Source organism: Heterodontus francisci, chromosome 9 (genome assembly GCF_036365525.1).
Source record: "Heterodontus francisci isolate sHetFra1 chromosome 9, sHetFra1.hap1, whole genome shotgun sequence".
NCBI lineage: Eukaryota > Metazoa > Chordata > Chondrichthyes > Heterodontiformes > Heterodontidae > Heterodontus > Heterodontus francisci.
Genome location: NC_090379.1, coordinates 55541336 through 55568850, shown reverse-complemented (window position 1 = coordinate 55568850; position 27515 = coordinate 55541336). Strand labels below are relative to the sequence as shown.

General features: G+C 42.9%; 1 protein-coding gene across 9 annotated transcripts in view; it reads left to right on the top strand.

The window, feature by feature from the left end:
• Nucleotides 1-27515, top strand: part of txndc16 (thioredoxin domain containing 16) — a 201569-nt gene that overhangs the window by 40231 nt on the left and 133823 nt on the right. For all 9 annotated transcript variants that reach the window (XM_068039119.1, XM_068039124.1, XM_068039122.1 and 6 more), the window contains one exon: nt 5413-5472. In XM_068039119.1, coding sequence (XP_067895220.1) covers nt 5413-5472 — 60 coding nt within the window. The remainder of the gene's footprint in view (nt 1-5412; nt 5473-27515) is intronic.

The following is a 27515-nucleotide window of genomic DNA, read 5'->3' as shown; positions in this document are numbered from 1 at the left end:
CCAGCAGGTGCAATACTGAGGAGCAGTGAACTTCTGAAGAAAGAGGCTACCTCTGATTTTTGTGTCTGGGATCATTTGCATGGTACTGGTGTACTCCTGGTTGCAGACCTGCTCCCAACAGGGCTTTGCAGCAAGTCCCAATAGTGAAAACAGAACCACATTTAGAGAGAAACTAGGGTGCGGTAACCAGAAGGTCCGAAGATTTTAAGCTCGTAGGTGGGGTAAGCAGTGATTAAAGGAAGCATTTTAACCTGCTTACAAAATCTGGCAAATATATTATGTTCCAAAGCACTTTAGAACCAATGAAGTACTTTAGAAGTGTAGTCAATGTTGTAATGTTGGAACTGGGCAACCAATTTGCACGTAACAATATCCCACAAATAGCAATGAGGTAATGACCAGGTAATCCTGTTTTAACGATGTTGGTTAAAGGATAAATATTAGCCAGGATACTGGAGACAACTCTCCTTCTCTTCACAGTGGGATCTTTTGTGTCCACCTCAGAAGGCAGATGGGGCCTCAGATTAACATCTCATCTGAAAGATGCCATCTCTGACTGTGCAGCGTTCCCTCACTATTGTACTGAATTGTCAGCCTAGATTTTGTGCTTAAGTCTCTGGTGTGGAGCTTGAACCTTCTGACCCTGAGGTGAGAATTCTAGCACAGAACTAAAGCTCGTGAGTCGAATAAAATTGGGCTATCTATTGCAAAAGTGCATTGAGTACATCAGATGCTTAAAAAGACAATCTGCTCTGGTCAGATACCCACTAATGCTGATTTGGAGAACATTATCTTCTTCTTTGGCTTCCTTGTCTCGAGAGACAATGGGTAAGCGCCTAGACGTGGTCAGTGGTTTGTGGAGCAGTGCCTGGAGTGGCTATAAAGGCCAATTCCAGAGTGACAGGCTCTTCCACAGGCGCTGCGGATAAAATTGGTTGTCGGGGCTGTTACACAGTTGGCTCTCCCCTTATACGTCTGTCTCTTTTCCTGCCAACTGCTAAGTCTCTTCGACTCGCCACTGTTTAGCCCCACCTTTATCGCTATCCGTCAGCTCTGGCGATCGCTGGCAACTGACTCCCATGACTTGTGGTCAATGTTGCAGGTCTTCATGTTGCGTTTGCAGACATCTTTAAAGCGGAGACTTGGACGGGTGTGTCTGATACCAGTGACGAGCTCGCTGTACAATGTGTCCTTGGGGATCCTGCCATCTTCCATGCGGCTCACATGGCCAAGCCATCTCAAGCGCCGCATGGCTCAGTAGGGTGTATATGCTGGGGATGTTGGCCACCTCGAGGACTTCTGCATTGGAGATACGGTCCTGCCACCTAATGCCAAGGATTCTCCAGAGACAGTGAAGATCGAATGAATTGAAACGTCGCTCTTGGCTGACATACGTTGTCCAGGCCTCGCTGCCGTAGACCAAGGTACTGAGGACACAGGCTTGATACACTTGGACTTTTGTGTTCCGTGTCAGTGCACCATTTTCCCCATACTCTTGGCCAGTCTGGACATAGCAGCAGATGCCTTTCCCATGCGCTTGTTGATTTCTGCATCGAGAGGCAGGTTACTGGTGATAGTTGAGCCTAGGTAGGTGAACTCTTGAACCACTCCCAGAACGTGGTCGCCGATATTGATGGATGGAGCATTTCTGACGTCCTGTCCCATGATGTTCATTTTCTGATTTAGGCCAAATTCGTTGCAGGCGGCTGCAATCCTGTCAATGAGTCTCTGCAGACACTCTTCCGTGTGGGATGTTAATGCAGCATCGTCAGCAAAGAGGAGTTCCCTGATGAGGACTTTCCATACTTTGGTCTTCGCTCTAATACGGGCAAGGTCGAACAACCTGCCATCTGATCTTGTGTGGAGGAAAATTCCTTCTTCTGAAAACTTAAATGCATGTGAGGGCAACAGTGAGAAGAAGATCCCAAACAGTGTAGGTGTGAGAACACAGCCCTGTTTCATGCCACTCAGGATAGGAAAGGGGTCTGATGAGGCACCTCTATGCCTTTCATATTGTCATGGAATGAGATGATGATACTTAGTAGCTTTGGTGGACATCTGATCTTTGTTAGTAGTCTGAAGAGACCATGTCTGCTGCCGAGGTCAAAGGCTTTGGTGAGATCTATGAAGGCAACATAGAGGGGCATCTGTTGTTCGCGGTATTCCTCCTGTAGCTGGCGAAGGGAGAACAGCATGTCAATGGTGGATCTCTCTGTTCGAAAGCCACACTGTGCCTCAGGATAGACACGCTCAGCCAGCTTCTGGATGCATGAAATGCATGTGTGGCTTGTATACCAGATTTTGTCGTCCATGACTAAACTATTGATGCAAAACCTGTAATTTTTCATATTTTGTAATATTTTTGGACTTCTTTACATCACTTTACACTACACATTTAGTGACAATGAAAATTGATTTCTGCTTCACATAATTACGAAACGTACAGTGTAAATCTGGAGTAAGGGCCCGACCTGATACACAAACGAAGCAGATTGAAGGTACCCTGAAGTTGTTGTCTCACATTGCTTCAGTTTGGTACTGCAAGGAGTACAGGCCGAATTTTTGATGCCCACCGGGGGCAGGAACGGAGGCGGGCATGGGACCAAAATACCGATGCCAGGTGAAGTGCTGATTTCCCGACCTTGTTACCAGCACTGGTGAATTTCACCATGGCGGGGAGAGGGCAGCCCAGCCCAATTCATTAAGAAGGCAAATTAACATCATTAAAGAGCTCATTGAGAGTTCGTCAAGGGGCATGTTGCGATTTTCACGGGAGTGCACGGGCTTGATGTGTTGTTTGGGGCAGACCAGCTGAATGGAGGTGGACACACAGTGGGCAGCCAGTCATGGCCGCCCCAGTGAAGTAGCTGGGCCCTTGGAAGGGTGAAAGGTATAAATGGAGACTTGGCCATTGGAAACAGGTGCCAACAGCTGAGCGCAGGTTGTGGGGAAAGTGGGCAATAAGGGCTCGTGCAGTGCAGGGAGGTCATCACCACCTGGCATCGTGGGGGCATAAAAGGAGGGGGAAAGGCTGCCAAACACAATTGGGGGACCACCTGAGTGCAATGTAGGCAGCCAGGCTTCTGACTCTTCCGAGACATTCCAAGTTGCTTTCAATCTAATATTTTTCCACCTGGAGTTTAAATACTCAAACGACAGCCACAATAATGGTTGCTGTGGTCTGTTTAAATTGGGCCCACACTTCAGCCATCCTGCCTCTGCTCCCGCCCCCGCAGCTGCTAATTGGTGCCAGACCCGTCTCCAGGCCAATTAAGTGGGCACCCCCTGTGAAACTCTGGCCGATGACTGTTTTCCCCCCCTTCGGGACGGGTACGGGCCCCGTTTCCTGGCCTGCACTGAAAATCCCACCCGATGAGTCCAGTGTGGGATCAAACCAGGTTTGCAAAATGCAGAAAGATCCTTAGAACTTCCTGGACACTTTCTTTAAATCTTCTGTGCCTTGATTTAAGCACTGAGAGTATGGATTCTTCTCTCCCTGGTGTCTAAATGTTTTCATTTCTTTTTTTATGGGAACGTGCTCAGTGCATATAATCAAGCATGTGCAGACCTCTCCTGGCAGGATGCTTAGAGTTATAGTCAGGCAGAACTCAATCAATGTAAACAAGGTTATGCTTTATTAGAATCTGAGCAGCTACAGTGTAAACATACCCTAGACTTGAGAACAAGACAAAATCTGGTAAGTAATGCTACTCTACAGCCCATTTTTAAACCAAAAGAAGTCAAGCAGCAGTTATTATGCATACATAAGCTTGCTTTTAAATTTGTAATCCATGGGAGCTGTGCGGATTTTTAAAAAATGTGCACCATTTTAGCCAAAGTCAACAGTGACCTCATTGTGCCATACATCCATATATAGTTGCAAGGTCATCAGTGCTCTGTTGTCCTGACGTTTCTGTACGCACATGCGGATTATATTGCCATTTTCTGTAACTAAGGTTACCACCCTTCCTGGATTGCCCAGGAATCTCCTGGAATAAGCCATGCACCTCCTCTGCACTGCTGCTAACAGCCCAGGTGATCTGCATGCTTTAAATTTCCCTCTGCTGCAGTGGACCTCTCCTGTGCTTCATGGCATCAATGGCTGCAAGCACAGAGAAGTCTCCAACTCAGTGCCCTCACCCATGTAGTTGAGGAGAGGATAGAGGGAGACTTTGGAATAGTAATTGGGAGAGCTGGAGAATGAGGTGGGCGTGGGGACCAGCATTTTCACCAGAGCTGGGAGAATGGCAGCAGCCCTAGAGTGACTGGGACAGTCATTGTGAGTGATATAACCCGTAAAGCGGGGGCGGAGATGGGGTGGGGGGTGGATTGTGTGAAAGCTGGAGATTTCACTGTGTGCAAATAGGAAAAGATTTTTTTCCACTGTTGAGTGGATGGGAAGAAGGTGACGAGACTGAGGATTCTCATTGGAAGATCCGATGGGAAAGGGAAAAGGAAGGATTTTATACTGAGAGATGCTTCACCACAAGTGCCTATTGAAGCAGAGACTGAACTTCATTTAAAATGGAATGGAATAAATGCTTAAAAAGGAGGAAGATAAAAGTACCTGGTGGGTTTGGAGGGGGAAGTGGGATTGCAGGACAGAGCACCAGCATAGGCACTGGGGGCTGTAATTTCTATCATTCTTTGAAAACTCTCCTTTATTGAAGTTGGGCCAAGCAGTAGTTTAGAAATACTGTTGCTGAGCTAAGTTTCAATGAATAGTGCTCCAATCATTGAGCCCACTGTCCTTTGTGCAATATCTGTTTGGTTCAGATCAGGCATTTGCAACAATCTTCAGCCAGAAGTGCCGAGTGGATGATCACTGTGCTGAACAGTGTAATCATCAGAGAACATCCCCACTTCTGACCTTATGAGAACACCAACACCTGCAAGTTCCCCTCCCAGCCACACACCATCCTGACGTGGAATTATACCTCCGTTCCTTCAATGTCACTGGGTCAACATTCTGGAACTCCCTTCCTAACAGCACTGTTGGTGTACCTACACCTCAAGGACTGCAGCGGTTCAAGAAGGCAGCTCACTGCTACCTTCTCAAGGGCAATTAGGGATGGGTAATAAATGCTGGCCTCGCCAGCGATGCCCATATCCCCCGAATGAACAAAAAAATGTTAATGTCTTATATTACTAAATTAGAGCTGCTGTGGCCAACATATCATAGGGGTCTTGGGTATCTCCTACAGCACACCTGGTTAATACCAAACAAGATGATTTGATTGGAAAGTTTACAAAAAGAATAAGGATGGAGCTTATATGATAGCGAGACATTGCGTACTCCTAAGTTAAATCATTGTATTAAAACCTATGTTCGTAGAGCAACACTTGGGTGAATATGCTAGTCTAGTGTACAGATCATTTGCAGTGTTAATATTTATATTGTTGATATTTTAGGGGATGCTGTGTCCATGGCATTTTTTCAGTCGTATGCAGAAGTATCTACCAGATGTGCAGGTAATGTGCTATAATTAATTTTATTACAATCAATTTGTTTTCAGAAGGCAGTCTCTTGTGAATATCTTGTATGGAATCCTTATACACTTTTGAGTGACTGGTGCTAATTTTCAAAAAGACAGTGTTGAGGTTACAAACATCTGCTCTCTGTTGTTTTTAAAGCATTTGCATTATAGTTAACCACCCCACTTTCCCCCTCCCTTTGCTCCTTGTATTGTATTGTTGTGTTGTGGTGCAGAGACATAGAATCATAGAATAGTTACAGCACAGAAGGAGGCCATTCAGCTCCTTGAGTCCATGCCCGTTCTCTACAAGAGCAATTTAGCTTGTCCCACTCCCCCGCCCTTTGCTCGTAGTCCTGCAATTTTAATCCCTTCAGGTGCTTATCCAACTCAAATAGAATGAGCATTTCTACTGATTTACCATATAGTTAGCTCTTATAATGTCAGGCTGAGGCAAGGTGGTCACCACACTGAAAGACAGAAAACCCTGAGCTAGTCCAAAACAATTATACATATAGTAGCTATTTCAGTAGTGGAATGAACAACGTCTAATCTATCCCAATGCTGGGTATAAATTCACCAACAAATTCCATGGTACCCATACAAAACCGCTGAATTATCACTGTTCTACTTTGAGTCCCGCCCCCCCCCCCCCCCCCCACTCCCCTGCCTAAACAGCTAGATGACAGTTTCTGTAGTATTTGAGGGAGGAGGGCTGAAACATTTGTAAATATTATAAATGATGGCTTACTTATAGTACATGTTTGAGAAGGTATGGGACATTTGTGTACTATACGTAATTCTTTGTAGTGATTCTGATGCAATATCATAACAGCAACCATAATGTTAATATCAGCTTGATTAGCCAACCAATCTGCTGAAAATTCAATGCAAGTACCAAATTATAAGGGTGCTCAATTTACAAAGAGGACAAATGACTTGAAGGGATGGGGAGTGGTGGTGGTAGTGGGTATCAGATGAGGATAGTTGCACCACTGACAAAAAATTGAATACTTTTAAAATCATTCTTATGCAGAAAAAAGCTATGCATGTTCCCAGGATTAAAAGAAGGGCATGTGGTAAAATAAAGCCAAAATGGCAAACTGTCCCTGTCCAAAGTAAAATTAAACTAAAGCAGAAAAATTTTAATAGGATAAGGTAAATAGTGCACAAGAGAATAGAGGTAGCTATCAGATTCAGTTATGGACAAGAAAATCTTCAATCATGATGGCTGGATTTTGCAGTCAGCGGCAAAGCAATGATGCTGGCCACTGACCTTGAAAACTGCCCATCAAGATATAGCAAATTATGTACCATGGTTTTCCCCTTTTCCAGTTTAAATCTGCCGCCAAATCAAGGGGATCTCTTGCTGTGCAGCAGCAGTGATGTCAGCAAGCAGCCAATCACATTGAAGTATTTACACACAGCAAACCAGGAAGTTAAAACATTCAATGTGCTTCACTTTTAATTTAAATTTTCAGATTGTGAAATATGATTATGATTGTATTGTTAGAATTTAAAAGAAACTGTAAAAAAATTAAAATGTGTTTTTTTTTATCACAACAAAGAAATTTGATAGTTCACAAATATATAATTAATTTTTCAGGGTCAGTGAGAGTGTTTATCAGTAATTATGAAGTTAGTACACTGTTTAAAACACAGCTACAACTCATTCAGCAAAGTGTAACTTTTCAAGGGTTTTTATAACAAGATTAACAGCGCAAGAGTGGAAATTCTCATCAAATCATAGATTAAGTTTCACTAACTTGCTGGAGTTTTTTGAGGAGGTAGCAGAGAGGGTTGATGAGGGCAATGCTGTTGATGTAGTGTACATGGACTTTCAAAAGGTGCTTGATACACTGCCACACAACAGACCTGTGAGCAAACTTATAGCTCTTAGAATTAAAGGGACGGTAGCTACATGGATATGGAATTGGCTGAGTGACAGGAAACAAAGAGTAATGGTTAATGGATGTTTTCAGGCTAGAGGAAGGTTTATAGTGGAGTTCCCCAGGGGTCAGTGTTGGGACCCTGCTTTTCCTGATACATATTAATGACCTAGACCTTGGTGTACAGGGCACAATTTCAAAGTTTGCAGATGATACGAAACTTGGAAGCATTGTGAACTGGGAGGAGGATGGTGTAGAACTCCGAAAGGGCATAGACAGGTTGGTGGAATGGGCAGACAGGTGGCAGATGAAGTTCAATGCAGAGAAATGTGGTGATCATTTTGGCAGGAAGAACATGGAGAGACAATATAAAATAAAGGGGATACAGGAGCAGAGGGACCCGGGTGTATATATGCATAAGTCATTGAAGGTGGCAGGACAGGTTGAGAGCGTGGCTACTAAAGCATACAGTATCCTGGGCTTTATTAATAGGGGCATAGAGTACAAGAGCAAGGAATTTATGTTGAACTTGTATAAGTCACTAGTTCAGCCTTAGCTGGAGTATTGCATCCAGTTCTGTGCGCCGCAGTTTAGGAAAGACGTGAGGGTATTAGAGAGAGTGCAAAGAAGATTCACGAGGATGGTTCCAGGGATGAGGAACTTCAGTTATGAAGGCAGATTAGGGAAGTTAGGACTGTTTTCCTTGGAGAAGAGAAGGCTGAGAGGTGATTTGATAGAGGTATTCAAAATCGTGAGCAGTCTGGGCAGAGTAGATAGAGAGAAACTGTTCCCACTCATGAAAGGGTAGAGAATGAGAGGGCACAGATTTAAAGTATTTGGTAAGAGAAGCAAAAGTGACATGAGGAAAAACTTTTTCACGCAGAGAGTGGTTAAGGTCTAGAATGTGCTGCCTGAGAGTGTGGTGGAGGCAGGTTCAATTGAAGTATTCAAAAGGGAATTAGACAGTTATATGAAAAGGAAGAATGTGCAGGGCTATGGGGAGAAGGCGGGGGAATGGCACTCGGATAATTGCTCTGTTGGAGAGCCAATGTGGATATGATAGGCCAGATGGCCTCCTTCTGCCTTGTAACAATTCTGATTTCCCATTGATTGCAGTCTGGGGATGCCTCATCAGTGCACCCACTGGAGAAGCATAGAATCACTGACAACAACTTCTGAATTTCCATGTTATTCTACCCATGTGTGGGCTCCAGAAGTTGCTAACAGTTTTGCTAATAGAGACAAGATTGTTGCCACATGGGTAGGATTATTTGACTTTTTTTAAAATTTATTTTCCTTGCAGATGAGAAGAAGCAGGTGTGCTGTTCCAGGTCTCACAAGGAAACCTTGGGCCTCCCCTGCCCTAGATTTCCCAAGCCCTCCCATGACTACGCTCACCCTCTGAATCCTTCTCCTAACCGTTTATCATATGCTGGGAGTATTCTCTCGGCTTCCCCAATGGAGGCCTCGCACCCACCAGCCTCCTTGTTATTTCTGCCAGGTTTGGGCAGGAGTCCTTCCTGAAGATTATAAATGAGGCCTGCCTGTTTAAAAAATCATCTGGGCCTCCCCGTTGCTGCACTGGGCGTGCCTACTGATCACTAAACTCCGCAGGAGTTAAATATCTATCCCAATCTTACATGGTGGTGCCATAAGAAATCTTTTGTACTTGGTACAGGTTATGAAATAATTTTTGCTTATAAGTCCCCTGTTCTACAGAGAAATCCAGGGGTCCAGTTTTCAGAATATCATGAGCTCAATATCCGAAGGTTCAATACAGGCTTCTAAAGCTGAATTTCATGAGAAAATCAGGATTGCTCTGGAAGGGAGTGATGTTTTACCAGCACTAATTATTAAGTCTGATCAAATTACGTTTGTGATTGAGCAACATTAAGCAAAAGAATGTGCTTGAACTGGCCAGCAGAACAGAGCTCCTAACAAATGTTTTTTTAAAAAATCCATTTGAGTGAAAATACTTTATGCATTCATTCTTCAACATTACAATATCGACTCATTTGCTATTTTTAACAGTTGGGTGTCCTCTAAATTTAAAAAAAATGTAATTTAACTATATGTTCATGCTAGCTTATTTTTGTGTTTGTCCAACCTTTATGGTTTCCCTTGGAGGTGCATTTTTGATTCTCTTTTTGGTTGTTGCACATGCTCCCTTAAAGTCTGGAAAGCTTGCTAGGTTATTGGCTATGATCAATGTATTATTAAGTTATGATTTATGTGTTGCAAAGACTGGTATAACAATCAGATTGGTTAGCTTCTTTTTGCTTAGCTCATTTCATACTATTGCCTGATTTCTCCAGTCATAATCAATTGTAGGAATAATATTCATCTTTCATAACTCACTTTGCCTCATGAGAAGAAAGGAAAGTTGCACCTTTCCAGATTTTCCCACACATTTGGCAGCGTTTTTAAAAAATGTATACATCTGCTGCATCCTGCTCATCAGCTACAGAGTCAGAGTTTCAGATCTTGACTGATGTAGTGCAGAAATCTGTAAGGCTAGAAATGTACAATGCTGAGTTCTTCAAATCTTCCAACTATAAGATATCTTTTGATCAGGGACATCTGGTGTATGTGATCTACACTGATTATTAAAACCATAGCTGTGCTTTTGATTATGATTACAGATTAAAACAGTTAATTTCTTGTAAGAATGTCAAGTCTGGGACTGGTGGGTGGAAATTAGAATTTGTTTTATTCTGTGGAGATTCCTGATAGATTTTGAATGGCCTAATGTTCGGGTATTTGCTTTTATTTTTCACGACATTTGAATTACTTTTACAAGCACATTTGTATCAGAATATCTCTGTGAGGGCTGAACTGATGAATATTATTGACCCAATATGCATTTTAGAATTTGAGAAAATACTTTAGTTTTGGAAGCTCACTTTAAAGCAAAGTTGCATATGATATGTAATGAGATGCACATATCTCAAAACTATTTGAAAGTTATGAAGTGAATTGCATAATTTTAAAAGTAATTTCATAGAATCATAGAATGGTTACAGCAGAGAAGGAGGCCATTCGGCTCATCGTGTCTGTGCCAACTCTTTGCATAGGCCTGCAAATTTTTTCACTTAAGTTAATTATCCAGTTCTCTTTTGAAGATTTTGATTGAATCTACCTCCACTACAATCTCAGGCAGTGCATTCCAGACCCTACTCACTGCGTAAAAAGGTTTTTCCTCATGTCGCCATTGCTTCTTTTACCAATCACCTTAACTCGGTGTCCTCTGGTTCTGGATACTTCTGCCAATGGGAACAGTTTCTCCCAATCTACTCTGTCCAGATCCCTCATAATTTTGAACACCTTGATCAAATCTCCTCTTGATCTTCTCTTCCCCCAAGGGGAACAGCTTCCGCTTCTCCAACCTATCCACATTACTGAACTTCCTCATCCCTGGAACCATCCTCATGAATCTTTTCTGCACCCTCTCTAATGCCTTAACATGCTTCCTGAAGTGTGGTTCCAGAACTGGACACAATACTCCAGTTGAGGCCGAACCAGTGTTTTATACAGGTTTATCATAACTTTCTTGCTCTTGTACTCTATACCCCTATTTATAGCCCAGGATCTCATGCGCTTTATTAGCCACTTTCTCAACCTGCCTTGCAACCTTCATTGATTTGTGCATATATACCCCTAGATCCCTCTACTCCTGCACCCCCTGTAGAATTGTACCCTTTAATTTATATTGCCTCTCTTCATTCTTCCTATCAAAATGAATCACGCTTTTCTGCATTAAATCTCATCTGCCATTTGTCTGCCCATTCTACGAGTTTATCACTGTCTTCACAGTTCACAATATTTCCAAGTTTTGTGTCATCTGCAAGTTTTGAAATTGTGCCCTGTATACCCAAGTCTAGGTCATTAATATATATCAAGAGAAGCAAGGTCCAAACACCGACCCCTGGGAAACCTCACCTATATACCTTCCTCCAGTCTGAAAAACAACCGTTTACCATTACTCTGTTTCCTGTCACTCAGCCAATTTCATATCCATGCTGCTACTGTCCCTTTTATTCCATGGGCTCTAACTTTGCTGACAAGCCTATTATGCGGCTCTTTGTCAAATGCCTTTTGAAAGTCCATGTACAGTACATCAACTGCATTAGCCTGGTCAACCCTCTTTATTATCTCATCAAAAACTCAAGCAAATTATTTCAACACGATTTTCCCTTAACAAACCTACGCTGACTTTCTTTAGGTAATCCACATTTGTCCAAGTGACTATTAATTTTGTCTCAAATTATCATTTCTGAAAGCTTTCCCACCACTGAGATTAAACTGACTGGTCTGTTGTTGCTGGACTTGTCCTTACACCCTTTTTTGAAGAAGCGTGTAACATTTGCAATTTTCCAGTCCCTTGGCACAACACCTGAGTATAAGGAGGATTGGAATTTCCACCCTTACTTCCCAAAGTATGCTTGGATGTTTGTCTGGTCCTGGTGATACATTTTATGCACAACCAACCTATCTAATACCTCCTGTTTATTAATTTTTAGCCCATCCACTGTCTCAACTACCTCCTTTTTCACCATGACTAGTTGCAGCATCTTCTTTCTTGGTAAAGACAGATGCAAAGTGTTCATTTAGTACCTCAGCCATACCCCCTGCCTCCATGCGTAAATCCCCTTTTAATTCCCTAATCGGCCCCACTCCTCCTTTTATCACCATTGTACTATTTGTATGCCTGTTGAAGACTTTTAGATTCCCTTTTTTGTTAACTACTAGTGTTAATCTGTAAATTGTTTATCAATGGTTTAATTACATGCAGGTGAAAGGTGTTAATTGGGGTCTTAGTTGAGCACTTATAAGCAGACACTCACTGAGACTGGTGAAGGATTTGAGTGAGAAGCTGTATGTTTGTAATCCTTTTATTCTGTACTATAAATGTGAAACTGACTAAATATAGGCTTCAGCATTATCCTTCCATAACAAACTTTCTGGAGTTTAACATGGTTGCCTAAAGCTGAAGGTTGGAAACTAGGATTTGTTTTTTGGATAGAAAACTAAAATCTCAATGGCTACTGTGGAAAATATGGCAGAAAGCAAGTGTAAATTTTTAGGGTATGATTACCCTCCAATGTTCTGAGTCTGAACCATATGGCCAGTGGATATGTGGACACGGGTTACATCTCTACCAAAGAGAAAACAAGGTATGGCCTTGGCGTTGTCACTTCCTGCCAAAAGTAAAATCAGAAGTAAAGTGTTTTGTGAACTGGATGCTCGCCGGCTGGATGCTGATGAAGGGTTGGATCTTCTGTTAAAATTCTTGGATGAAATTTACAAGAAAGTTGACCTATTGAATGTATACAAGGCATGCCACTTTGATAAATTTCAGAAGACAGATGGTTATTCAATGGAAGAATATATTATGGACTTTAACAGACTATATAGAAGATTGAAGAAATTCAATTTGGAGATCCCTGGTTCAGTGCTATCTTTTAAATTGCTAAATTGTGCTCGGGTGTTGCATATGGACAGGCTCCTGTTTCTAACTGGGGTTGGTTCTTGGACAAAGACTCTGTGTTGGATCAAATGTCTGTGGCCTTAAAGAAATTCTTGGGCAAACTGTCATTTCCTGGTAGAACACGCAGGGCAATCTGCAGTGACATAAAGAATGGAAGACTCAATGTTTTCTAGATTTAGAAATAATCCAGATACTGGAAGCAGGCATAAGTACAATGGAAGAGTTAAAGACAGGAGGAATAAGGATGAAAGCACCTTTTAGCAGGTCTGTCTATTACAATGGAAGACAGAATTAGAACAGCAATCATAGGCGAATGAATCCCAGGGTTGCCCGAGGAACAGTTAATAGGTGCTTCAGATGTGACTCGAAGTATCATTATGCAATGAACTGCCCTAAGCGGAGGGGCAGAGTCTTTGAAATAAAACACAACACTGAGAATTCTGAGGCAGAAGAGGAAGGTACTGATGGATCTGAACGAATTGTACTAGTCACAAGGTGTGTTAGACCTGTGATGAATGTGTTAGTTGTGGATTTGTTCAACTTTGCTGTATTGGATAGTGCGTGCCCGTCGACAGTATGTGGAACTGATTGGTTACAGTATAACACACTGAAGTCACTGAAGAGAATAGTAATTCCATGTAAAGTAGCTGGAGTAAGTCACTTTATCAGTACTGATGTAGTCTCCAGCGAGATTACTTTTACTCTAGAGTAAGCCTTCAATGAAAAAGGCGCAAATGAAACTTGATATGGAGTATGATAAGACAATTGTTTTTGGGAAGTCAATGGATTTGCAGTTTACCCAGTCAGGGCATTATTGTATCCCCTTAACAAAACCTGATATTTCTAGTCAAGAGTGTTAGAGAAGTATTGATGGCGTCAGGTGTTAAGAATCAGAGATAAAAGGCAAATTGTATTAAAGTTACACAGACAATTTGCTCACCCTTCTTGTCAGAGATTAAAAACCCTGCTAAAGGATGCAGGTGTGATTGATGAAGAGTATATGACGATAATAGAAGAGATTAGTGAAAAGTGTGAAATCTGTAAAAAGTATTGGAGGACACTATCACGTCCTATTGTCAGCCTTCCATTGGCACGTGACTTTAATGAGGTAGTTGCCATGGATTTAAAGGTATGGGCCAAAGACAAGAATATTTTCATTCTACATTTTATAGACCTAGCAACTAGATTTAGCCTTTCTAATATAATAAATAGCAAGGACAAAGGGATGATTATAGACAAAATTAAGGAGAAATGGATAGGGACTGGACTTGTGGCACCAACTAAGTTTCTGACTGATAATGGGAGGGAAATTTGCCAATGACAAGTTCAAAGATACGTGTGAAAACAGGAAAACAGGTTATGAATACTGCAGCTGAAAGTCCTTTCAGCAATGGGCTATGTGAAAGGAATCACGCAGTGGCTGATGAAATGTTGCATAAAATCTTAGCTGACCAGCCAAACTGCAAGTTGACAACTGCCCTGGCATGAGCGGTTCATGCAAAGAATTTGCTTCAGATGGTTGGAGGATATAGCCCCTATCAATTGGTCTATAGGCAGAATCCCAAATTGCCTTCTATAATGTGCGACAATCTGCTCTAGAAGGTACTACAATTAGTTTCATTTTTTTCTACACATTTGACTGCTTTACTTGTAGGGAGATGGACTCTCATCAATGCTGAGGTCTCTGAGAAAATTTGCAGAACTCTAAGGCATTGTATAAGGCCATCTGAGGCAGAATTTAGTTCAGGAGATTTGCTGTATTATAAAAGAGGGGGCCGTAGAGAATGGAAGGGCCCTGGTAAGGTAATTGGTCGTGATGGTAAGACAATAGTTATCGAGCATGGAAATCATACTGTTAAGGTTCATTCCTCCCGATTAATTGGGTTGATTACAAAATCTCAGAATCTGAGCGTCTAAAAGAGGGAAATGAGGCACCTTGTACCTCAAAAACACATGTGTTTTGTGATGAAGGTCCTGAGGCACAGAATATGGTAGATCAAGAGTTGTATAGTAATGTGAGCGATCATGACACTCAGGAAAGACTACCACATCCAAAGGCCAATTACCCTGAGTCGGTAATCAGGTGACATATATTCCAGAGGGCCCTAATAAATGGAGGGATGCAACAATTGTGGGACATGCAGGAAAATCTACAGGCAAGTTTAAATATTGGTTAAATGTTCAAGATGATGGCCAAGAAGCAAGGTCTGTGGACTGACAGAATCGGATGAAAGAGTGGAGAGTAAGAAAGCACAGTGCAAGTCCTAATAGTGGGTCTGGAAGTGACTCTTGCATAAGGAAGCGATCATGTACTGGAGAAAGAGCCTCCAGTAAAGTGCAAGGGAGATTTTCTAGCAGTAGTTCCGAAAGACATCAAAGTGCTAATGTGGAAGAAACTAGAGCAAAATAAATCAAACTTCCTCGGATGAGTACTCGCAAACTACTTTATTAACTTGTGCACAAGGAGAACAAACACAGTAGAGCTCACATTGAGACTCAGTGCAATGTTCTAAAGAATTACAGTCAAACAGTGGCAATTATACTATTCTGCAACCAATAATCTTACAACAATAGTTTAATCCTTAATTTGCATTCTAAAGCACCAATAATATTACAATTTAATTCTTGCTCTAAACGAATAAGATACAGTAATTTCCAATTCTTCGTTTACATATCTATCTCACCATTGGCCTTGCAGCTGGTACAGCACAACAGAAAGAGACATCAGGCTTCAACAACACTCTTCTTATCTCATCAGCCAGACATGGCACATTCCTAAGGAGCAGTTTGCGTGAGAAACATACTGACCAAGCAAACTCACACCCCTAGTCCAAGGATGGCTCACCTCAGGTTCCACACTAATAGAGGCCGTAGTGTGAACAGATTCCACAATAAAATGAAGGCTAGAGAGCAGTCGGAATAGAAATAGAAGCAGAAGTCCTCATGACCATGAAGCTTTATTGGTTGCCAATAGACTTGAGGATAAAGTAATAAGAGAAGCAACTCATAAGGAATTAGGGAGTTTGGAGTTTATTCTGAGATACCAGATAGGAGACAGCCAGCCTTGTCACATAGATGGATTTGTACTGAAAAGGTCCTTCCCGATGGAACTTATAAGGCTAAAGTGGGGATAGTTGCAAGGGATTTTGAAGAGTCGCTGGGTAATACCGATGTTAGAGTGGACTCTTCCACAGCTGGAAAAGTGATCATGAAAATCTTTTTGGTCACATATTCATGGCAGTGTAGATCCATTGACATAAAAGCTGCATTTCTGCAAGGTGATACTTTTCAGAGAGAAGTGTATCTGAAACCACCTAAAGAGGCAGTAGATGCAGAAGGAAAATTATGGAAACTGAACAAATACATCTGTGGCCTTAATGATGCTTCCAGGGTGTGGTATTTCTTGGTGAGATCCGTTTTGTTGAAAATTGGTTGCGTTCAACTAAAAGCAGATCCTGTAATGTTTTATTGGTATCATAAAGGGAAACTTCCAGGCATCTTCATGATGCATGTTGATTTCTTATGGGGTAGTACTGCAGATTTTGAGAAATATGTTGTTAATAAGATTAGGGCAGCATTTAAGGTTGGGAGTAAGGCGTGTGGGGCCTTTACATATATTGGTTTAGCTATTAAACAGACTAAGTCTGGAATAAGTTTGAATCATCAATCCTATTTAGAGAGTGTTACACTCATCCCAGTTAATCGTGTTAGGTCATCACAGAAAGATGATGATCTATCTAAAGCAGAGATTGAGCAATTGCGAAGCCTGGTGGGTCAATTAAACTGGTTGGGCTCTCAGACTTGGCCTGATGCTAGTTTTCATGTGCTGGAGCTAAGCACGATAATGAAACATCCAAAAGTTGAGAATGTGTTTTAAAGGCAAATAAAATATTGAAAAACTAAATCTGGAGACATGTGTACTGAAGTTCTCATCCTTAGGTGACCCAAAGAACATGAAGCTAATTTTTAGTGATGCTTCACATGCTAATCTTGCTGATGGGTATTCAAGTCCTGCTGGTTTCATAATATTTCTGATGGATGAAAATGAGAAATGTTGTTCTTTAGTTTGGGATGCGAAGAAAATAAAATAGATTTTTAAAAGCACTTTAGCTGCGGAAACACTGGATCTTGTGGAGGCAGTGGATATTGGGTTCTATTTGTAATATAGTTTGGGTAAAATTCTGAATGAGGGACGTACTGAAGATAGGATACCCATTGAATGTTATGTGGATAATCATTCTCTGTGGCACATGTACACTCTACAAAAAATGTGCATGAGAAAAGACTACATATTGACCTTGCTGGATTGAAACAAATGCTGGAGAGAAAGGAAATCTCCAAACCTAAATGGGTAGATGCAAGTCATCAGCTATCCGATTGTTTCACAAGAAGAAATGCTCGTACAAGGTAATTATTAGGAGTGCATGGGGGGGGTGGGGGGCGGGCGTCTCACAATGCAATACTTTGTACCCAATATGGAATTTATTTTGAAATGTTCTTTGAGCATGTTAATACTTCATGCATAATGTGGAATTTATTTTGAAATGTTGTTTGAGCATTGTTAATCCAAGTTGTATTGTAAAAGAAAGAAGGTAATCTATTAATTGTGTATCAATGGTTCGATTTATATGCAGGTCAAGGGTATTAAATGGGGTCTTAGTTGAGCACTTATAAGCAGACATTCACTGACACTGGTGAAGGGTTTGAGTGAGGAGCTACATGTTTGTAATTCTTTTACCCTGAACAATAAATGTGAAACTGAGTAAACATAGGCTCCAACATTATCCTTCCATAACAAGCTTTCTGAAGTTTAACAACCAGTCTCTTCTCATACTCTCTCTTTGCGTCTCTTATTTGTTTTTTCACGTTCCCTCTGTACCTTTTTTATATTGACCCAGGTTCTCAATTGTATTATCCACCTGACATCTGTCATATGCAGCCTTTTTCTGCTTCATCGTACTCCCTATCTTTTTCATTATCCAGGGAGCTCTGGATTTGTTTGCTCTACCTATTTCCCACCCCCTCCCCCCGCACCCCCACTGTGGGAATGTACCTTGACTGTACCAAAACTATCTTCTCTTTGAAGGCAGCTTATTATCCACTTATAGTTTTATCTGCCAGTCCTTGATTCCAATCTACTTGGGCCAGATCCGTTCTCACTCCATTGAAGTTGGCCCTCCCCAAATTAATTATCTTTATTCTAGATAGCTCCTTGTCCTTTTCCATAGCTACCTAAACCTAATGATGCTATGGTCTCTGTTCCCTTAATGTTCCCCTATTGACACTTGATTCACTTGACCCACCTCATTGCCCAGAACCAGATCCAGCAATGCTTCCTTCCTCATTGGACTGGAAACATACTGATGTAGAATATTCTCCTGACACTATCTAGAAACCCTTGTCCCTCTCTATATCTGGATAATTAAAGCCCCCCCACCCCCGCATTATAACTACTCCATAATTCTTGCACCTCTTTGTAATTTCCTTGCAAGTTTGTTCCTCAATATTCTTTCCACTAGTTGGTGGCCTATAGAATACCCCCAGCAATGTAATGGTACCTCCATGGTAAATTGAAGGGCACAGAGGCCTGGAGTTTGCGGTCAGGGAAAAACAAACTGAGCTTGCTGTTCATTACACTGACAGCTGCTCACAGACGTTTCCTGGGCTTTTGATGACACCTTACAATCATTGGGATTTTGATGTAGTGCAGTACCCTCTACAGGGAATCTTGGACCTGTGTGAGCAGGACAAGTAATAGCGTGTCTCCTCAACCAATCTGATTGCAGAAACCTTACTGAGACAACCAGGAAGTGTAGGTTAGAAAAGTCAATTCAATGTAAAATCAGGTACTAAAAGTGGAATAAAGAGGGAACTAAATATGGGATTGAGTGAGAGAGATAGGAGGCAGAAAGAAAAAAATTAATTTAAAACAAAATTTCCAACCTTAAAATCTGAAGGGATGAGACTCCACACTTGTAAAAGTAAATTTCCAGTGCTAGAGAAGTTGTTTGTCAGTAATTAATACATACCACACTGTCAAAAGTTCACTCACACTTGAATGCTCCAGCCCTAACTTTTTTTGTTCTGGTGTGTTTAGTGGGAATCCCTGGGTAATTACCACAACTTCACACCCTTCATGTGTTTGAATGTCAGATCTTTTGGCGTGACACCAGTGTAGCACAGCTTGTAGAGAAGCAGGGCAACTCGGGCAGGAACCTCTTTATTTCTGTGTTTAACTGTACATGTGCAGATACTGGAGTTGCTGTCCGATTTTACTAATTAATAAAGTGAGCATTGATAGCCTCGCTGTTACTCCTACTGCAAATTCTGGATCATTGTCTCTCGTATCCCTTTGTCAACTTCATGTTGCAGTTAGCTCTCTCATACATGTGTTCTCTCAGCTCCCTCTTTTTCTCTCATTTCCCCTCTCTGTGCCATTTCTTGCTTTTTTTCTTTGTCTCTTTTCTTATTGCTTCTCTGTCCTCTTAATTTTTCTTTCTCCCAGAGGAACGGATGATCTTTGTTTCCATTTCCTTTTTTTCCCCCCTCTCATTTTTCCTGTTGGGATGGATTGGACAGAGAGGTCCCCACTGCCCCCCTCCCCCCACATCCCCCCCCCCCACCCCCACTTTCTCGTCTCTCATCACCCACCTACCCCTCCCCCAACCTTGTCTCATTTGTCTCACTGGTTCCTCTTCCTCACTCAGTTCTGTGTTGTTCCCAGTGGTGCTTTGCAGAGCTGATTCATGCAGAATTTCTTGGGTCAGCTTATTTGCATATCCTTTAGAGAATCCATTGAAATAATTCTTGTGCTTTGGGTGCTTGGACATGAGAGCACAGTCTTTAAAGCGCCAATTTTGATTGAAGGTTGCAGGAGTAAGGCATGCGAGTATTAAAGTACTTGGATCAATCAGTTCACTGTCAGGTAGCTACACTGGATGGTTCGTATTGTTCCTGCACCAATATACTGCTTCATGTTCCTCTGCCACAATCTTCTCGATCTTTCCCACCCCAACCCCACATCACTTACTTTTTCATTCACATGCACTAGCTCACACTTTTACCTGGGGTAATTAGATAATGTTGGTGAGGATGTGATTACTGGTGATTCACAGAGTATGACTCAGTCCAAAGAGTTGAGAGTGGGTTAGCATCTTCCACCTTCACAACAAAAGCCAAAGCTTCTGAGACGTGGGACTCAGATCCCATGAGAAGGATATTTAAGAATCGTTGCACAAATTGACAGGCTCTGATATATATTCACTGACGAGTGTGCCTCTGAGGTCTTTTTTTTAAATTTGTTCCTGAGATGTGGACATTGCTGGCTAGGCCAGCATTTATTGCCCATCCCTAATTACCCTTGAGAAGGTGGTGGTGAACCGCCTTCTTGAATCGCTGCAGTCCATGTGAGGTAGGTACACCCACAGTGCTGTTAGTAAGGGAGTTCCAGATTTTGACCCAGTGACAGTGAAGGAATGGCGATATAGTTCCAAGTCAGGATGGTGCGTGGCTTGGAGAGGAACTTGCAAGTGGTGGTCCCAAGCATCTGCTGTCCTTGTCTTTCTATATGGTGGAGGTCGTGGGTTTGGAAGGTGCTGTCTAAGGAACATCTGCAACATCGAGAAAGCTTTAATCTTCATTGCAGGCTTCAATGGCAGTTTCATTGGAACCACCAAAGAAGCAGCCAAGGATTAATCAGTGCCTTTACCCTGTGGGAAGCACAGACCTAACAGCTCCGCTGACAGTACAGGATCGATTAAACAGCACCGTGCATACCAGCTTCCAAATCCTGAGAGCCAAGATACAGGCTGCTGTCTTATGGAGCTTTCAAGCTTTGATAGCTGCCAATAGACCAATCAGTACTGACAGAGAGCCAGTGACGAGTATATTGGCATGGATGGAATAGATGTGCCTGTGAAATAGAAGAAAGAAATTCATTTTTAGTCATTCAGGGAAAGCATGGTGTCAGGAAAGAGTGAATTGGCATATGTTCATTTTGGAGTTGGTTATATTAAAAGTGAATAGTTACCTGTGTCCTTTATTATTCATGGAGGTTAGAATTATATAGAAAATGGTGTAATTATTTTATGGTGACATTTTCAATCAGGTGATTATTGATATGGGCAGATCTAATGAGTTATGTTCTTGGATGGATACTGGATTGAAGGATTAGTCCTTCATTGGAAGGTAGAAAAGAATACAGTGATGACAAAAACAAAATGTGAAGAGAGGATTTCAGTGATGTGTTCTGATGTCTCTTGCAGTATTTACTGAGGAGTCCTCTAAATCATGAGCAATCTGTTACTCCCCTCAATGTACTTTTTCCTCAAAGTTGCTAAGACTATCTCTGAGAAAATCCAATACCAGACGTTTTTACCATGCAGGACACTTTATTTATTTATTTATTTATTTATTTATTTAGAGATACAGCACTGAAACAGGCCCTTTGGCCCACCGAGTCTGTGCCGACCATCAACCACCCATTTATACTAATCCTACATTAATCCCATATTCCTCCCATATCCCCACCAGGCAGGATCATACTGCAGAGATCCTCCTGACTTGTCAAGGCAGGAAAAGCACCCTTTCAGACATCAATGGCCTTTTGATGACCACTCTGGTAGAAATTTAGGCCTTTTCATAGTGCTATTGTTGTTTAGGGCCATTATCCATGGGAGTAGGGGGTACATCTTGCCTCCTGCAAGCCTTTGTTGACATGATTTTCTTTCAGGGAGACCTGAATTTTGAAGGATGAATGAATCTTGCCAATCTTCAGCAAATCTCACACTGACGTGCAGGATTGCTTAGCATGTTGCCAATACAAACTGTATATTCAGGAAGTAAAGGTCTTTTCTGCTGAAGAAATTCAGGGAGCTGACTGTAGGAATTTGGGTGCCATCTATTAAGTCCTGGATCTTAGGAAAGCCACCAATCTAATAAGTGTGATGGCCCGAACCTGTTGTTGCCTTTCTGTGATGCCAAAATCAATTAATTCCCCGACTCTCCTAAGAAATGTCAATCACCTGATTGCATGCCTATATACCTATACAGCATCTTTGGCTGATATTATGGAGATCCTCCCAAGCTTCCTAAAATTACACTGTGCCATAGAAATAGAAACAAGAAATGCTGGAAATACTCAGCAGGTCTGTGCCATAGAAGTTGAATTTGGTCATCGTCTTCATAGCCAGAGACAGCAGCGCCAGCAGATGACTGTGGCTGGAGGTTCCTCATGAGGTAGATTCCAGTGCTTCCCTTCTTCCAGTTTATTTTTATTTGTTCATGGGATGTGGGTGTCGCTGTCTAGGACAGCATTTATGGTCCATCCCTAATTGCCCTTGAGAAGGTGGTGGTGAACTACCTTCAGGAACTGCTGCAGTCCATGTGGGGTAGGTACACCCACAGTGTTGTTAGGAAGGGAGTTCTAGGATTTTGACCCAGCGACAATGGAGCAATGGCGATTATAGTTCCAAGTCAGGATGGTGTGTGGCTTGGAGGGGAACTTGCAGGTGGTGGTGTTCCCATGCATCTACTGCCGTTGTCATTCTCGGTGATAGTGGTCATGGGTTTGGAAGGAGCCTTGGTGAGTTGCTGCAGTACATCTTGTAGGTGGTTTCCACTGCTGCCACTGTGCTTCTGTGGTGCAAGGAGTGAATGTTTGTAGATGGGTGCCAATCAAGCGGGCTGCTTTGTCCTGGATGGTGTTGAGCTTTTTGAATGTTGTTGGAGCTGCACCCATCCAGGCAAGTGGGGAGTATTCCAAAAGTACTCAAGAAACTCAACACCATCCAGGACAAAGCAGCCCGCTTGATTGGCACCCATCTACAAACATTCACTCCCTCCACCGACGTACAGTGGCAGCAGTGTGTACCATCTGCAAGATGCACTGCAGCAACGCACCAAGGACCCTTAGACAGCACCTTCCAAACCCGTGACCTCTCCCAACAAGAAGGACAAGGGCAGCAAATGCATGGGAACTCCACCACCTGCAAGTTCCCCTCCAAGTCACACACCATCCTGACTTGGAACTATATCGCCGTCCCTTCAGTGTCGCTGGGTCAAAATCCCGGAACTCCCTTCCTAACAGAACTGTGGGTATACCTACCCCACATGGACTGCAGCGGTTCAAGAAGGCAGCTCACCACCACCTTCTCAAGGGCAATTGGGGATTGCCAATAAATGCTGGCCTAGCCAGCGATGCCCACATCCCATGAGGTGAGTTACTCGCTGCAGGATTCCTAGCCTCTGACCTGCTCTTGTAGCCAAGGTATTTATATGGCCATTCCAGTTCAGTTTCTGGTCAATGGTAAGCCCCCAGGATGTATATCGTGGGGGATTCAGCGATAGTAATGCCATTGAATGTCAAGGGGAGATGGTTAGATTCTTTCTTTCTTGTTGGAGGTGGTCATTGCCTGGCACTTGTGTGGCGTGAATGTTACTTGCCACTTATCAGCCCAAGCCTGGATATTGTCCAGGTCTTGCTGCATTTCTATACGGACTGCTTCAGTATCTGAGGAGTCACGAATGGCACTAAACATTGTGTAATCATCAGCGAACAACCCCACTTCTGACCTTTATGATTGAAGGAAGGAAAATCTTGCGGTGGTTTCTCACTCCCAGAAACAGTCAGAACCGAGGCCAAGATGGTCAGGACTGATTGCAACAAAAAAAAATTAAAAATCGCTCCAAGATGTAATTACCAATATAATGAAATTAATGCTGATATGAGTTGAATCAGCATTAGGCAATTTACCATCTTTAGTTCAGTTTTGTAGGTCAGTGTGGGAGTAATGAATCAGAATCTTAAAAGTCATTGTGTTAAGATACATTTTCTATTTGGCATTACTGTTGGTCCAAATGTAGTTTTTTTTTAATTTGAGTAAGTACAAACTAGAAAGCAAATGAATTATTGCTGTTTCATAAGCTCAGTGTGCAGAGTATCGTGGGTTCAATTCCTGTTGCAACCATTATTTTAATACAAAAATAGTTTGTGTTCTTTGTAACATATTTCCAACTTATTCCATAAGAACTGATTATGTGTTTATTGCATGAAACATTGGTAATTTTGATCACTTTTAAATCTATGACTTTTCTAAATAATTAGTATAATGGACATAATCATATTGAAACATTTTACAGCACTCCACAGGTGGCTCATAATTAAGAGGGAGAGGTGGTGGCGTAGTGGTATTGTCATTGGACTAGTATCCCAGAGACCCAGGGTATTGCTCTGGGGACATGAGTTCGAATCCCACCATGACAGAAGGTGGAATTTGAATTAATTAATCCGGAATTAAAAGCTCATCTAATTGCCATGAAACCATCGTCAATTGTTGTAAAAACCCATCTGGTTCAGTAATGTCCTTCAGGGAAGGAAATCTGCTGTCCTTACCTTGTCCAGCCTACATGTCGCTCAGACCCACAGCAATGTGGTTGACTCTTAAATGGCCTAGCCGCTATCAAACCACTACAAAGTCAATAAGGAATGAAACCGGACGGACCACCTGGCATCGACCTAGGTACCGGAAACGATAGCAGCAAGCTTTACCGAGGCCTAAAGGACATAGCTGCTAGACTGGGTCTGTGGCAGGTGGTGAGGGAACTAACAAGAGGGAAAAATATACTTGCTACCAAGTCATTCTTGGTGATGGACAATGAAGTCCCCCATCCAGAGGACATTTTGTGCCCTTGCCACCCTCAGTGCTTCCTCCAAGAGGTGTCGAACATGGAGTAGTGATTCATCAGCTGTGGGGGTGGGGGGGGAAGCAGTAGGTGGTAATCAGCAGAAGGTTTCCTTGCCTATATTTGACCCGATGCCATGAAACTCCATGGGATGAAGATTCGATGTTGAGGACTCCAGGACAACTTTCTCCCAACTGTATACCACTGTGGTGCCGCTGCTGCTGGTTCTCCCCTGCCGGCATGACAAGACATAGCTGGGGATGGTGATGGCAGTGTCTGGGGCATTGTAAGGTGTGATTCCGTGAGTATGACTATGTCAGGCTGTTGCTTGACTAGTCTGTGGGACAGCTCTCCCAACTTTTGCACAAGCCCCCAGATGTTAGTAAGGAGGACTTTGCAGGGTCGATAGGGTCGGGTTTGCTGTTGTGTTTTCCGGCACCTAGGTTGATGACAGGTGGTCTGTCTGGTTTCATTCCTTAGTGACTTTGTAGCAGTTTGATACAACTGAGTGGCTTGCTAGGTCATTTAATAGTCAGCCTCATACACACCAATTAGCCTGTTGCAGATGCATCTGTCCATGAAAGTATTGGAAGGAGTGACCACGGCACAGTCCTTGTGGAGACGAGGTCCCGTCTTCACATCGAGGATACCCTGCATTGTGTTGTGTGATACTACCACCATGCTAAATGGGATAGATTTTGAACAGATCTAGCAATGCAAAACTGGGCATCTATGAAGCACTGTGGGCCATCAGCAGCAGCAGAATTGTGCTGAACCACAATCTGTAACCTCATGGCCTAGCATATCTCCTACTCTACCATTACCATCAAACCAGGGAATCAGCTCTGGTTCAATGAAGAGTGCAGGAGGGCATGCCAGGAGCAGCATCAGGCATACCTCAAAATGAGGTCAGCCTGGTGAAGCTACAACCCAGGACTACTTGTATGCCAAACAGCGTAAACAACATGCAATGGACAGAGCTAAGTAATCCCACATCCAATGGGTCATATCTAAGTTCCGCAGTCCTGCTACATCCAGTCATGAATGGTGGTGGACAATTAAGCAACTAACTGGAGGAGGGGGCTCTACAAATATCCCCATCCTCAATGATGGACCCAGCGCATCAGTGCAAAAGATAAGACTGAAGCATTTGCAACTATCATCAGCCAGAAGTGCCGAGTGGATGATCCATCTCAGCCTCCTCCTGAAGTCCCCAGCACAAAGAGTTAGATATAGTTCTAAGGGCTAAAGGAATCAAGGGATGTGGGAAGAAAGCGGGAACAGGGTACTGAGTTTGGACGATCAGCCTTGATCGTATTGCATGGCGGAGCAGGCTCGAAGGGCAGAATAGCCTACTCCTGCTCCTATTTTCTGTTTCTATCACAGATGCCAGTCTTCAGCCAATTTGATTTACTCTGCATGATATCAAGAAACGACTGAAGGCACTGGATACTGCAAAGGCTACGGGCCCTGACAACATTCCGGCAGTAGTACTGAAGACTTGTGCTCCAGAACTAGCCTGGACCCTAGCCAAGCTATTCCAGTACAGCTACAATACTGGCATCAACCCGGCAATATGGAAACTTGCCCAAGTACGTGCTGTTCACAAAAAGCAAAACAAATCCAACCTGGCCAATTACCGCCCCATCAGCCTACTCTCAATCATCAGTAAAGTGATGGAAGCTTTCATTGATTAGTGCTATCAAGTGGCACTTGCTGAGCAATAACCTGATCAGTGTCACCTGAGTTTGGGTTCCACCAGGGCCACTCAGTTACTGACCTCATTATAGCCTTGGTTCAAACCTGGACAAAAGAGCTGAACTCCAGAGGTGAGGAGAGAGTGACTGCCCTTGACATCAAGACATCATTTGACTGAGTATGGCATCAAGGAGCCCTAGCAAAACTGAGGTCAATGGGAATTAGGGAGAAAACTCTCTGCTGGTTGGAGTCATACCTAGCGCAAAGGAAGATGGTTGTGGTTGTTGGAGGTCAATCATCTGAGCTCCAGGACATCACTGCAGGAGTTCCTCAGGGTAGTGTCCTAGGCCCAACCATCTTCAGCTGCTTCATCAATCACCTTCCTTCAATCATAAGGTCAGAAGTGGGGATGTTCGCTGATGATTGCACAATGTTCCGCACCATTCCTGACTCCTCAGATACTGAAGCAGTCTGTGTAGAAATGCAGCAAGACCTGGACAATATCCAGGCTTGGGCTCATAATTGGCAAGTAACATTTGCACCACACAAGTGCCAGGCAATGACCATTTCTAAAGAAGAATCCAACCATCTCCCTTTGACATTCAATGGCATTTAGATTGCTGAATGCCCCACCTCAACATCCTGGGGGTTACCATTGACCAGAAACTGAACTGGAGTAACTATATAAATACTGTGGCTACAAGAGCAGGTCAGAGGCTGGGAATCCTGTGGTGAGTAACTCACCTCTTGACTTACCAAAGCCTGTTCACCATCTACAAGGCACAAGTCAGGAGTGTGATGGAATACTCTCCACTTGCCTGGATGGGTGCAGCTCCAACAACATTCAAGAAGCTTGACACTAACCAGGACAAAACAGCCTGCTTGATTGGCACCCCATCCACAAACATTCACGCCCTCCCACCGATGCAGTGGCAGCAGTGTGTACCATCTACATAATACACTGCAGCAGCACACCAAGGCTCCTTAGACGGCACCTTCCAAACCCGTGACCTCTACTACCTAGAAGGACAAGGGCAGTAGATGCATGGGAACACCACCACCTGCAAGTTCCACTCCAAACCACACACCATCTTGACTTGGAACTATATCACCGTTACTTCGCTGTTGCTGGGTCAAGATTTTGGAACTCCCTTCCTAATAGCACTGGTTGTGCCTACCCCACATGGACTAGTGTGGTTCAAGAAGGCAGCTTACCACCACCACCTTAAGGCAATTCGGGATGGGCAACAAATGCTGGCCTAGCCAATGATCCCCACATCCCAT